The 15,000-nt window shown below is 44.0% G+C and overlaps 1 protein-coding gene across 1 annotated transcript in view; it reads left to right on the top strand.

The window, feature by feature from the left end:
* Positions 1 to 15,000, top strand: part of LOC134461245 (coiled-coil domain-containing protein 148-like) — a 95,345-nt gene that overhangs the window by 14,709 nt on the left and 65,636 nt on the right. The window contains exons 6-7 of the mRNA XM_063214028.1: positions 7,510 to 7,661; positions 10,688 to 10,833. Coding sequence (XP_063070098.1) covers positions 7,510 to 7,661; positions 10,688 to 10,833 — 298 coding nt within the window. The remainder of the gene's footprint in view (positions 1 to 7,509; positions 7,662 to 10,687; positions 10,834 to 15,000) is intronic.

The following is a 15,000-nucleotide window of genomic DNA, read 5'->3' as shown; positions in this document are numbered from 1 at the left end:
AACTGTGAAACTGATGCTGATCGTAAGAACTGTCAATGTTTCTCGATGACAGTTGGTCTACCCCCCTTCCCATCGAAGATATCTGTCCCGGTCCGCACAGCTGCACTTCCTGTTGGATTAGGACGCTATAATAGGCTATATGGCCAAATTACAATCAAGTGTTAAGACCAGCCTAAGCACATGAAATGTTGTTTCGAAAGTTAAATTGGTTGATAAGTTTAAGTAAAAAAATAGACAGTAAAATCATTCTTCTACTACCCCCCTCTAGGACGCCCTACTCAATGGTGGTGACGCGTATGCACATGCTCGTGGCGCTTGCTTGATATGGATACGCAACCAGACACAAATTCTTTGCACACTCATCACAGATCGACCACATCTTTGAAGTGTAGCAACGCTCTGAATATTGCATCAACAATACCTGCAAAGTACGTTTGCCTCCAAAGAAATGTAATGAAGGCTCAACCAGCCTTCCAGGACTTAGCCTACTCTCAGGTCACCCGAATTCTGAATAAAGAATAGTCACAATTAAGAAGGACGTTTTTCTTTATTGCTTTTCTCTCTTTTCTAAGATTCAGCGTTTCATTTTCAGTACCTACAAAATAGCAAAATATGGCGTTTGGTTCTATTTCATAAACTGATGTTCAAGCGTAAATCATCATAAACGAGTCCTTATTCCTTTCTCATGTGATATCCAAAATAGAATAATGAATGAACGAAAATATACACGGACCGTTTTCGGTCCGTGTATCATCCGATCATTCAATTATTCCATTCAATCTGGCAAACGGAATACGAAATAACGGCTCCATATTTTGTTTTCCCGTTTTTCCATATGGTCAAAAAATTGGGATTTGTGTTGATTTTCCTTTTCCCAACTCAAAACAGAACAAGTAATAAACGAGAAAACCAAAACGCAATAACAGCTCTAATTTACGATTATTGGTCCGATTTCCCGCGGTGTTTTCTATTGCTCGCCTAAGTAAGACACGATAGTGCACAAGTGGCTGCCAAACGCGCTGCTTTACGCATTTCCCCGAGGCCTATAATCAGCCTGCTGATGCTCCTACTCCACAGAACATCTTTCTGTCCTACTGGTAGCCCCTTATGTCGGTGCCTGTGTGTGGTAAAGATAGCCTAACTCCTTTACGCACTGTACTGTGTCCGGTCCTAGGCTATGTCTACCCAATAGGCTAACTATATTAATAATTGTGACTATTCAATGGGCTAAGGCTCCTTCCACTAGAATTATTTTTTATTACAGGTGGAATGAAGTTTTTGACCATTGGTGCGTGAATCGGAAGAAACTTTCTTCAACTGCGTGGTACCGTCTACTGATTCCTGTGAACTGCCGAGGTCTCCTCCACAGTTTAAGGCGTATCTGGTTGCTATTTCTGCATGCCACATCAGCATTAGGATAACTATTTAAGCAACTAGCGAACATTTGTGAAAGGTGCTAGGCGTCTCCATCCGACCGACCTCTAGGCTACCTCTATCTGTCATAACACGGAACACCTCCCTGATACAAGTTGACGAGATGCAAGTTGACCATGGTGCCATTTTGGGCAAATTGCGCGCAGTCTGGGTTGACAGACCAGCACATGTAACCTGTAAACTCACCCGACTCGCTTGGTAGGGTAGGGTAGTGGTCAGAGCGAGGGATAGTAGCCTATCATCTTAATGGAAAGACACTTCAGGTCCACGTTTAAATGGGGCCATGCGTAACGCATCCAAAACCAGGGAGGTGTTCCATGGTGTGTTATGACAGATAGAGGTAGCCTAGAGGTCGGTCGGATGGAGACGCCTAGCACCTTTCACAAATGTTCGCCTACAGTAGCTTAAGTAGTAGCCTAATGCTGATGTGGCATGCAGAAATAGCAACCAGATACGCCTAAACTGTGGAGGAGACCTCGCTGGCAGTTCCCAGGAATAGGACGGTACCAAGCAGTTGAAGAGAAGTTTCTTCCGATTCACGCACCAATGGTCAAAACTTCATTCCACCTGTAATAATAAAATGATCTAGTGGAAGGAGCCTTAGCACATTGAATAGTCACAATTATTAATGTAGTTAGCCTATGGGGACATACTGGACCGGACACAGTGCGTAAAGGAGTTAGGCTATCTTTACCACCCACAGGCACCGACATAAGGGGCTACCAGTAGAACAGTAAGATGTTCTGTGGAGTAGGCGCATCAGCAGGCTGATTATAGGCCTCGGGGAAATGCGTAAAGCAACGCGTTTGGCAGCCACTTGTGCACTATCGTGTCTTACTTAGGCGAGCAATAGAAAAGCACCGCGAGAAATGAGACCAATAATCGTAAATTAGAGTTGTTATTTCGTTTTGGTTTTCTCGTTTATTACTTGTTCTGTTTTGAGTTGGGAAAAGGAAAATCAACATAACTCCCTATTTTTTGGCCATATGGAAAAACGGGAAAACAAAATATGGAGTCATTATTTCGTTTTCCGTTTGCCAGATTGAATGGAATAATTGAATGATCGGATGATACGGTCCGTGTACTTTTTCGTTCATTCATTATTCTATTTTGGAATGAAATATGAAATTCAAAAAAGGGTGCAACTTCTTGTTTTGATTAAAGCAATACAAGCAGAAATGGCTGTATTTTGTTTTCTGCATGTGTTACTTCATACCATAATAGCATTATAAAAAAATGACAACATTTTTGATCGTTTTTCAATTTGTGATATTTGGCTATTCATTTATTGAATTTCATTTGACTGACCCCTCCCCCTCTGTTTACCCGGAAGGAAAGTTTGCCGTCTGAGTCGCATCAGAAAAGGTCTAACTACCAAACGACACACAGAACAGTAGCTGGAGCCAGAGACACAACAGAAAAATAATAGAATGATGAAAAACATTTTTGCGATGTACAGGCTAGTAGGCCTATGCGCAGCACGCGTGATGGTTAGGCCTGTATTGGAGCATGCGTCCGCCTTATAAAATAGAGATGAAGTTCCCTTTATGTTATGGACTCAACGTTATAGCCTAAATAAAGGCTAAAGTCTCTGGAATCAATAACCTATTATACCCTTTCACATGTAGTAATATGCATTAGGGAGCAAACGGTCCAAAGCAGTGTTCTCACGCAAACTGTTGCGTATTCTGGCAAGTGTAATGAGCTGAAGCGCGCACTCTCCATACCAAGTTTTACGCATGTTGAATACACATTTCGCTTTTGTGTATTTGGAACATTAGTGATATTGTTGGAAAGCAATATGTCCGGGTAGATACACCTAAAGGCTTGAGATGAACTGTGAAACTGATGCTGATCGTAAGAACTGTCAATGTTCTCGATGACAGTTGGTCTACCCCTTCCCATCGAAGATATCTGTCCCGGTCGCACAGCTGCACTTCTGTTGGATTAGGACGCTATAATAGGCTATATGGCCAAATACAATCAAGTGTTAAGACCAGGCCTAAGCACATGAAATGTTGTTTCGAAAGTTAAATTGGTTGATAAGTTTAAGTAAAAAAATAGACAGTAAATCATTCTTCTACCCCCCTCTAGGACGCCCTACTCAATGGTGGTGACGCGTATGCACATGCTTGTGGCGCTTGCTTGATATGGATAGCCTACGCAACCATCTCATGACACAAATTCCTCGCACAGTCATCACAGATCGACCACATCGTTGAAGTGTAGCAACGTTCTGTATATTGCATCAACAATGCCTGCAAAGTCCGTTTGCCTCCAAAGAAACCATGTAATGAAGGCTAAACCAGCCTTCCAGGATTTGGTCACCCGAATTCTGAATAAACAAAAGACGCAATTCAGAAGGACGTTTTTCTTTATTGCTTTTCTCTCTTTTCTAAGATTCAGCGTTTCATTTTCAGTACCTACAAAATATCAAAAGGTCCGTGTATATTTTCGTTCATTCATTATTCTATTTTGGATATCACACGCGAAAGGAATAAGGACTCGTTTATGATGATTTACGCTTGAATATCACTTATGAAATGGAACGAAGCGCCATATTTTGCTATTTTGTAGGTACTGAAAATGAAATGTTGAATCTTAGAAAAGAGAGAAAAGCAATAAAGAAAAATGTCCTTCTGAATTGCGTCTTTTGTTTATTCAGAATTCGGGTGACCTGAGAGTAAATCCTGGAAGGCTGGTTTAGCCTTCATTGCATGGTTTCTTTGGAGGCAAACGGACTTTGCAGGCATTGTTGATGCAATATACAGAACGTTGCTACACTTCAACGATGTGGTCGATCTGTGATGACTGTGCGATGAATTTGTGAGATGGTTGCGTGGGCTATCCATATCAAGCAAGCGCCACAAGCATGTGCATACGCGTCACCACAATTGAGTAGGGCGTCCTAGAGGGGGGTAGAAGAATGATTTACCGTCTATTTTTTTTTTACTTAAACCTATCAACCAATTTAACTTTCGAAACAACATTTCATGTGCTTAGGCCTGGTCTTAACACTTGATTGTATTTGGCCATATAGCCTATTATAGCGTCCTAATCCAACAGAAGTGCAGCTGTGCGACCGGGACAGATATCTTCGATGGGAAGGGGTAAACCAACTGTCATCGAGAACATTGACAGTTCTTACGATCAGCATCAGTTTCACAGTTCATCTCAAGCCTTTAGGTGTATCTACCCGGACATATTGCTTTCCAACAATATCACTAATGTTCCAAATACACCAAAGCGAAATGTGTATTCAACATGCGTAAAACCCGGTATGGAGAGTGCGCGCTTCAGCTCATTACACTTGCCAGAATACCAACAGTTTTGCGTGAGAACACTGCTTTGGACCGTTTGCTCCCTTATGCATATTACTATGTGAAAGGGTATAATAGGTTATTGATTCCAGAGACTTTAGCCTTTATTTAGGCTATAAAGTTGAGTCCATAACATAAAGGGAACTTCATCTCTATTTTATAAGGCAGACGCACGCTCCAATACAGGCCTAACCATCACGCGTGCTGCGCATAGGCCTACTAGCCTGTACATCGCAAACATGTTTTTCATCATTCTATTATTTTTTCTGTTGTGTCTCTGGCTCCAGCTACAGTTCTGTGTGTCGTTTGGTAGCTAGACCTTTTCTGATGCGTTTCAGACGGCAAACTTTCCTTCCGGGTAAACAGGGGGAGGGGTCAGTCAAATGAAATTCAATAAACGAATAGCCAAATATCACAAATTGAAAAACGATCAAAAATATTGTCATTTTTTATAATGCTATTATGGTATGAAGTAACACATGCAGAAAACAAAATACAACCATTTCCGCTTATATTGATTCAAACAAAACAGGAAGTTGCACCCTTTTTTGATTTTCATTTTTCATTCCAAAATAGAATAATGAATGAACGAAAAAGTACACGGACCGCAAAATATGGCGTTTGGTTCTATTTTATAAGTGATGTTCAAGCGTAAATCATCATAAACGAGTCCTTATTCCTTTCTCGTGTGATATCCAAAATAGAATAATGAATGAACGAAAATATACACGGACCATACACGGACCGTTTTCCAGTGGTCCGTGTACTTTTTCGTTCATTCATTATTCTATTTTGGAATGAAACATGAAATTCAAAAAAGGGTGCAACTTCTTGTTTTGATTGAAGCAATACAAGCAGAAATGGCTGTACTTCGTTACCATAATAGCATTATAAAAATGACAACATCGTTTTTCAATGTGTGATATTTGTTTATTCATTTATTGACATTCATTTGACTGACCCATCCATTTAACCGGAAGGAAAGTGTGCCGTCTGAGTCGCAACAGAAAAGGTCTAGCTAGCGACCAAACGAGACATAAGCAAAGACGCTCCAGAACAGCAGCCGGAGCCAGAGACATAACAGAAAAACTTATCTTAGGACTTAACTTAGACTAAAGTTTCTTGAATCGATAGCATATAAAACCTAGCATACCCTTCCACGCGTAGGAAATACATTAGGGAACAATTGGTCCAAAGCAGTGTCCATGTGCAAACGGCTGTGTAGCTGGCAAGTTCATTAATCAGCTGAAGCGCACGCTCTCATACCACGTTTTACGCACGTCTAATACACATTTCACTTTGGTGTAACGTATTTGAAGCTTAGTGGCGCCCTACTCAATATGGTCGTGGTGCTTACATGCAATTATTTGTGGCACTTGCTTGCTATGGATATGCAACCATCTCACGACTGGTTGTGAACGTCTCAAAATATTTTTCGCGTACATCACAGATCAACCACATCTTTTAAGTGTAGCAACGTTCCGAATTGATAATCAACAATGCTTGCAAAGTAACCATGTAGGCTCAACCAGCCTACTTCCAAGATTTAGCCTACTTCCAGGTTATCCGAATAGTGAGTCCTAAATAAACGAAAGACGCAATTCAGAAGGACGTTTTTCTTTATTGCTTTTCTCTTTTTTCTAAGAGTCAGCGTTTCATTTTCAGTACCTAAAAAATATCAAAACATGGCGCTTGGTTCCATTTGTCAAGTGATATTCATGCATAAAACATCATAAACGAGTCCTTATTCATTTCTCGTGCGAGATCCAAAATAGAATACAGTAATGAATGAACAAAAAAGTACACAGACCCCCTGTAATATCAATGAAAAAACACTTAATTTTTATTATGTCAAATACAACAAGTGAAGCCCCAACAAAATTAGGGACTTTTACAGATTTTTAAAGTTTACAATTTCTTTTAGAAATACTGTATAGCCTATTTGTTTTTTCTTTTGTAAATTCATCTCAAATCATTTTTGCTCATCTCAAATGAACTTGCATCTGAACCCTTCATATATGCTCGTGTACGAGTGTTGATTGTTTAGTGAGTTCTGTGCAATGCTGGGCTGTCTGCTCTGCTCTCCCACCGCGATCAAGCGAGGCAAGCCATGCGACCGGGGGCCCCCGCTGGTGCTATACAGTACGTGTGTTGTGAAGTGACAAGGGCAGAACTAGCTGCTGGCTGGCTGGGCTGACTGACTGGGCTTTGCTGGCTGTGGGCTAATGACTGTGTTTGGAGGCAGCCAAGGTTAATGGCGTACACATGCGTGGGATTCAGCGTAATGAGAAGGCAAGGCAGTGTAGACATCACAGCACAGCACAGCACAGCACAGCATAGCACAGCCTTAACCCTGCCTCGCCTGCTTGCGGATGGATGAACGCACACAGCCAAAGTCAACCAGCACTTCTCATTTCATTTACGACAATGATATAACTGGGATAAAAATAAACATTATTATTGTTTTGTAGGTCTCTCTTTTTTACTTTACTCTCAAAAATGTCTGCATACCACACCAGGGCATCTATCTCTCTCTAGATGTGATGTGAGTAAGTCAAGTCAAGTGCCTAGCCAGTTTGTCCAAGGACAGCCTGTTTCTTGTTTGGGACAGTGCACTTGAACTTGGGCACATGACCTCACATTGCTCAAGTGATTGTCTAACCCAATACCTTGTACCCACGAAATTGTAAGTGTTTTTGGATAAAAGCATCAGCTAAGTGTAATGTAATGTAATGTTTACATTTCTTTTGTTCAGAGAGAAGGCTGAGTCTGAGCTCCGGAGTTTTATGGAGCAGAGAAGAGGAGGAGGAGGAGGAGGAGGAGGAGGAGGAGGAGGAGGCGACCCAGAGAAGGGAGACAGCAGTGGGACTGGCAACAGAGGCGTGATGGCTGAGCTATTGGATGAAGGTACTGCACTTGTAATGCACTACACTGAGTTTGGGGCAGCCGGGGCATAGTGGTTCAGGAGATGGGTTGTCGGTTCAAATCCCACCCCTCCACTCCCTACCACACTCCATGGCTGAAGTGGCCTTGAGCAAGGCACCTAACCCCACACTGCTCCAGGGACTGTAACCAATACCTTGTAACTGCAAGACGGCTTTCATAAAAGCGTCAGCAAAGTGTAATGAAATGTTATGTAATGTAATACCGATGTTATTCTGAGTGCAGTTACATGCAAGGAATATTCCAATTTTAGACATGTACATTGCAAATGTGGCTATGTTCCGGTTGCAGAATACTGCTTCACACATTTAAGTTCCGGAATTTGTTGTAAACGGAACACTGCCAGTTTTACTTCTACAACCGCGATTCTGTGCATGCAACTGAACTCACTGTCTTGTGGTTGGTCTCCTGTCTCTTACTGTTTCAGCTCGTGGTTGGTCATCTCTCTCTTACTGTACTGTCTCATGATTGGTCATCTCTCTCTTACTGTAGACCTACTCTTCTTGTGATTGGTCTCCTGTGTGTTGCTGTATTATCATGTAATTGGTCATCTCTGTTACACTGTACTCTTCTTGTCGTGATTGGTCTCCTGTCTCTTATACTGTAACGAATTTCTTGAGGACTGTTAATCACAGGCCTCTTCCTGTGCTGTGTTGGCTGTGGGTGGTGGGTGATGCATCTTCCTCCTTACTATACTGCCCACGTGTGTCAACAACGGATAATGAGGCCCAGCAGACCTTGTCATGCTGATTAGCACTGCGCACGCACATACACACACAGACACACACGCACATACACACACGCACATACAAACACATACACACACACAAAAACAGACACTAGAAATGATCTCTCTCTCTCACACACACACACACACACACACACACACACACACACACACACACACACACACACACACACACACACACACACACACACACACACACACACACACACACACACACACACACACAGAATGAAAAGTAAACAGATTCCTCACGCACTTAGAGCAGTATTGTGTTCATGCATGCACGACGAAGGCCTACAGATGTACAAATCCTGTTAAGGAGAAAGCGAGCAGCACCATATACAGTAGTAGGCGACACAACAGCACTGGGCTTGCTCATTAAAATAAAAATAGAACTGTTTTCAGTGGGCTTCTTCTAAAGCGTCGTGATTCGAGGTTTTTCTAATTGCGCTTGTGTTTGCTAGGCAAAGTTGCAGCATGCTGTTATTATGGTTATGGCTTTATTAGATGTCCAACTTGCCATACGCCTAATTAATGCAGCCAACGTAGAAGTCAGATGAACACAAACTTGCTTTAACAGTGCTGGTGTTCCCTGCGTCTGTAGTGGGTTTTTGTCCTCTAAATTCAAAAAGGAACTTTTTTGTATTCTGTGTTTCCCATACCAAAAGCGTACAAAAGCCATTGTGAGTTAAAATAAAAAGGATCCCAGAGTACTGAGTGTTGCATTGTAGTGAATAGAACGCCATTCATTCACTTAATTAGTTGTGTATTGCTATGTAATTAATTATGTTTAATTAGTTGAATATGATGTGCTATCCTCCAACTTGGCTTGGTGGGTAGGTTTTGGATAGCCTGGTCCTGACCATCCCATAATACTACCATTTCATTTCGTATTCATGGTCTGGAGGTTTTTTGAGCTGGCGCGATTGCAGGAAGCGGGAAGGACATTTTCTGAAAAATCAGGATAAGTTGTTGAACAAACATGTCTGACGTCTATCTTTGGCGATGTAGGACCGCTTAACAGACACGTCTGACAGAACATCCTGCCGTAGGATAAAATTACAACGTAGGATCGTTTGTCTGAACACCGGCCAAATCCTGCTGCTCAACATCGCTCCACAGAAAACAGGTACCAGACGTAGTGCGGAGCCAAGTCTCTTGGCGGAAGTACGTGTGGTGGTGCGCGAGGCTAGGTTTTGGAAGCAATGCGTTTGAGTTTAACTTCAAAGTATTTTTGTCTTAATAGCAAGAGTGTTGTTTTGTCACATGTACAGTAAAGAGGAACTTTGAAGTAACACTAAGGCACTTTTGTTCTTGTTCTTTGTTTGTTGAAGAGCCACTGGAACAGTTTTAGATTTTTGTGAAGCATGAAATACCAATAGAGTAAACATGGTGGTCGGTGTTGTGTGCAAAGAGGTTTGTGTATCCAGGAGTGGCTGCGCAATGTTGCAGTAGCAATTCAAGGAAATGAGTCCCATGAGTTTTGTGATACAAAACTCCTGTCAGCTCACCGTGGAGGCAATACAATGGACTACCGTCAATAATGCAGATAATCAATACAGTGTAATGCAATACAGCATAATCCAATATATAGAACAGAATGAAAGCAATACTCTGTGGCAGGGCCACTGACAACTTTTGCTGGGCACAGGACAAAGTAATCTGGAAGGGCCCCCAACCCAATGCATATAATGTCATTGGGACCAATTCTGGGCCCCCTATCTCTCTGGGCCCGGGATAACATACCCGTTTGTCCCCCCTGTCAGCGGGCCTGCTCTAAAGCTCTATTAGAGTCTAGTGCTATTCTGTGGGGAGTTTCACTGCAGGGAACGGAGCCAGCCATTCAGCTACAGCAGGGCTGTGCTGAGTACACAAATAAGAGCTCTCTTGTAGGCAAATGTTTATTTTCATTTATTCAATTTAGTTTTAAATGAAATAAACTACACTGTCTCATACAACGATCTAAGAACAGTAAACAGTACTTGGGGGTTGAGAGAAAATACATGATTTGCGTGTGTGTGTGTGTGTGTGTGTGTGTGTACGTGTGTACGTGTGTTTGTGTGTGTCCATACATGTGTGTGTCTGTGTGTGTGTGTGTGTGTGTGTGTGTGTGTGTGTGTGTGTGTGTGTGTGTGTGTGTGTGTGTGTGTGTGTGTGTTTGTGTGTGTGTGTGTGTGTGTGTGTGTGTGTGTGTGTGTGTGTGTGTGTGTCTACATGTGCATGTGTGCCCCCCCCCAAACAGAGCTGGCGTTAGAGGCGGAGAGGGAGTTGTTCCGGAGGGCCACTGTGGAGCCGGTGTGGCAGCTAAGGGAGGACCTCCAGTACCGCCTGGGCAGCATGCACCACGCCTCCCCCGAGCCCAGCGAGTGGGAACAGATTCTGCAGCAGGTATACTGGACCAGCCCCACTCTCGCTCTATCTCTCTCTCTCTCTCTCTACCCTCCCCATCTGTTGAGCTGCTAGGCTGGACCAGAGCCATGGAAGTCAGAGTTGTGGCAACCGGGGTACAGGACGTCGGTTGGTGACATAATCCACATTTAACTGGATCACACCGCACTCTTGATTAAAAGATGCCAAACATAAACAAAAACTGTGCAAAATAGAAAGAAAAGTGTATTCACACTTAAATCTTCTTTGTGTTCTTTTTAATCAGCCAAGCTTTTGGTCTACTGACCTTCTTCCTCAGGGCTCCTAATTCACATAAATTCAAATAATTCTTGGCAGTGGCTCTCTGTTCGCTAGAGACTGACACAGAATCACTACATAACATAACAAGCAAACATGAAGTTAAAATGAATATCATTTAGCTGTACAGCACTCTGCGTTCTACTCCCACTTCCTGGAACTATATTGGTAGTATGTCAATGGTGATCTATGTGTCAAAGGCTCCATGAGGCCGCCATTGTTGTGTAAAAATGGAACACTGAGGATAATGGGATTAGCTTAAAGCCTAGCTCAAACTACACGACTCCCAATTTTGTGTCCGATTTTGAAGTCGGATTGCAGCACACACTAGAAGAGACTTGCAACTGTCAATCTTATCCCTGCTCGCAACCACAGAGACAATGCCTGATGTTCTATTTCCAAAATATCAAACAGTGTTTGATTTCTACGATTTGCGATCGCCGACTCTTTCAGCTGCCGAAATTCGATCTTAGAACGTTGCACGCGACTAGGAAATCTTGCCCGACATTGCTTGCGATGGTCCTGGGGGGTAACGTTCCACCGCATTGTTGTAAGGGGGGTTTTCAGCCGAAATCCTTGGCTATCTATCTATCTATCTATCTATCTATCTATCTATCTATCTATCTATCTATCTATCTATCTATCTATCTATCTATCTATCTATCTATCTATCTATCTATCTATCTATCTATCTATCTGTCTGTCTGTCTGTCTGTCTGTCTGTCTGTCTGTCTGTCTGTCTGTCTGTCTGTCTGTCTGTCTGTCTGTCTGTCTTTCTATCTATCTGTGCATCTGTCTATCTGCCTGTCTCTGGATATCTCCATTTCCCTTATAGCAGAAACATAGTGTCCCTTTCATGCTCTTTCTTCACCCCTCTCTTTCTCTCCCTCCTTCCTCTCCTCCCACACTTCCTTCATTATTGCAAAATCCATCTGGTCCATGAAATCTCAGCTGGGATCTATCCATCTTGGAGGGTGTGGTGCTGTTTGCACGCGGCTATAACCAAACATGTCTCGACTGCCTCTCCCAGAAGCACTGTTGAACGACTACCAGAGTTTAGAGAGGCAGGAGCAGGACGCAATAATTTATAAAAACGATCTCTGTCTTCACAGTCACGGCAGAGGGTTGCTCAACAACAGCAGCGCTTTTGGGACACGCAAGGCCCGGCCAAATAAAAGGCTGACATTGTGTGACACCGTGCTGTCTAAAGTGACATAAATCAAAGGGCTTTGCAGCTCCGTCCCCAAAGCACTGCAGTGCTTTTTTGCAGAGTGTTTTGCTTCGCTTTGCTGTCGCCCTCTTCAGCAGAGGAGGCTCATAAAAATGGGCCTAGTCCTCCACTTTTCCTCTCCTCTCCTCTCCTCTCCTCTCCTCTCCTCTCCTCGCCTCTCCTCTCCTCTCCTCTCCTCTCCTCTCCTCTCCTCTCCTCTCCTCTCCTCGCCTCTTCCGCCCCCTGTTCTCTCCCCTCCTCTCCTCTCCTCTGCTCTGCCCTGCTCTCCTGTGCTCTCCTCTTCTCTCCTCCCCTCCTCTGCCTCCTCCTCTCCTCTTCTCTCCTTGCCTCCTCCGCCTCCTCCTCTCCTCTCCTCTCCTCTCCTCTCCTCTCCTCTCCTCTCCTTTCCTATCGTCCTCCGCCTCCTCTTCCGGCTCCCCGAGGCTTTTTTCCCCCGTGTGGATGGAATGGAGCGTGGCGGAGAAAATGGCTGAGATTAGGTGGGTAGCAGGAGGCAGCGGGAAAGGAAAGTGGGCCGCGCTGCAAGCTGATTGGCTGAGCCTTTTGCCGCTACCTCCGCCGCCGCCATCGCCACCAGGCTGCATGGCCTTTTTTCTGGCTTCTCACCACCTTCACCACCATCATCACCACCACCACTTCCACCGAATCCCTTTCCAGCCTTCGACGCAACAGTACCTCCATTGCCACCGGACTGTATGGCTTTTTTTCTTCCCTCGGCCCCCAAACACACCACTACCGAGTCCGTTTCCCACACCCCACCCCCACCTCCACCTCCACCACCTCCCCACTCCATCCTGCGTGACTCAGACTCTGGCCGCCCTCCATCTGCCGTTCCTTCCAACCAAAAGCGCCCCCCCCATCTCACTCAACTCAACTCAACACCCCCTGTGCCGTGCTTTCATCAGGGTCCCGCTGCTTCCGTCAGCCCTCTCTCTCTCTCTCTCTCTCTCTCTCTCTCTCTCTCTCTCTCTCTCTCTCTCTCTCTTTCCCCTTCTCTCTCTCTCTCTCTCTCTTTCTCTCTCTCTCTCTCTCTCTCTCTCTCTCTCTCTCTCTCTCTCTCTCTCTCTCTCTCTATCTATCTATCTCGCTCTCCCTCTCTCAGAGAGCCACTCCACCTGTGCTAAAGGGCTAGAGTACCACCAGCCAGCACCATCCAAGCAGACCTTGCCTGCAGCTCTCTCCTTTAGTAAACCACCCTCCTCCTCCTCCTCCTCCTCCTCCTCCTCCACACCGTCGCTCCCATGCGGATCTGCCATAGCCTTTTAGAATAGACACTTTCAGTCAGTCAGGGAGAATTTCTTTTTCTTCTGTCCGCATGTTTTTCCTTTTCATTTCACCAAAAGAGTGGAACTGAAAATGAGACGATGTCTTTTTTTTCTCTCTTTTTCTCTCACGCACACTCTCTTTCTCTATCTTGCAGAGGGTGCTGAGGTAAAATTGCTCTGTGCTGCTTTTTGAGAAGCCAGTTGTAAAAGGCTGGGTCTGGTAACAGTTAGCAGCACATTACCCATTCAAAGTCACTGAGAGCTTAGATAAAGGAGATGAGATAATAAGCAAATTCATCTCATCTCTCATCTCTCATCTCATCCGTCTTCTTCTTTCTTCACACACGCTTTCTCTCTCTCTCTCTCGTTCCCTCTATCGCTCCCTCGCTTCCTCATACTCTCAGTCCCTCCTTCTCTGTCAAGTGGAGATGTATAAAATGGTTGTCATGGCTGAAAATCATTTCACAAAAGCTTTGTGGTTTTTTTTTAACCTCGAGAACACATTTGCATATGGCACTGCACAAAGTTCTTTGAGAACACCATAATGCGACATACATAACCTTATTGTTGATGTGATGGCTGTATGTCATCCATATGTTTTCTTTAACAGCATTGTTTGTCCCCTATTCCTTCTATACACTCTTGATTAAGATCTCTTGGACATATAATCAAGCGGTGCTTAAACCCCATCGGGCTGCAGAATAGGGAGCAGGGGAATGGGGTAAATAGTAGCACATAAACACACATGTGTAACTGAGGGCATTCCAGGACCCAGTCTCTCGAACCTGTGACCTCTCAGCAAACCGGTATTGGAGGCAGATGTGGTAAAGAGTGAGCTACGTAAAAGCTGGTCCTGAAGTTTAGTCAGTAGAGTTTCTGTGTGATGCATTGGGGAAGTGCTGGCTAATGATCCATGCCACACACACACACACACACACACACACACACACACACACACACACACACACACACACACACACACACACACACACACACACACACACACACACCTCTCCTTGACATGATAGTCTTCGCTGTTTATTAAGCCATTTAGGAGCCATTGCTCGCTGTTGTCATTTCACCACTGAAGGTCGACCACACTCTTGTGACTCTAGTCGAATATCTTAACCATTTTGTTGTCAAGGTTGAATACTATGGCTCTATGGTGTTTGCCCCTTCTTCTTTCACACAGTACAGCACAGCCCTGTCTGTGTCCTACGTGATACTCTTTTCTATAAATGTCACTGTCCTTGAGAGCTATGTGTGTGTAACTGTTTCGGAATTGCATGTTTCTTGAGAGAAAGTGAATGGCTGCTTTCCCTAGAGTGGCATGAATAAAAAGGACAAGGCAGTAGCACTACCCTTTTTACGCGA

This window comes from Engraulis encrasicolus, chromosome 13 (assembly GCF_034702125.1).
Source record: "Engraulis encrasicolus isolate BLACKSEA-1 chromosome 13, IST_EnEncr_1.0, whole genome shotgun sequence".
Classification (NCBI taxonomy): Eukaryota; Metazoa; Chordata; class Actinopteri; order Clupeiformes; family Engraulidae; genus Engraulis; species Engraulis encrasicolus.
This window is presented reverse-complemented; position numbering and strand designations above follow the sequence as displayed.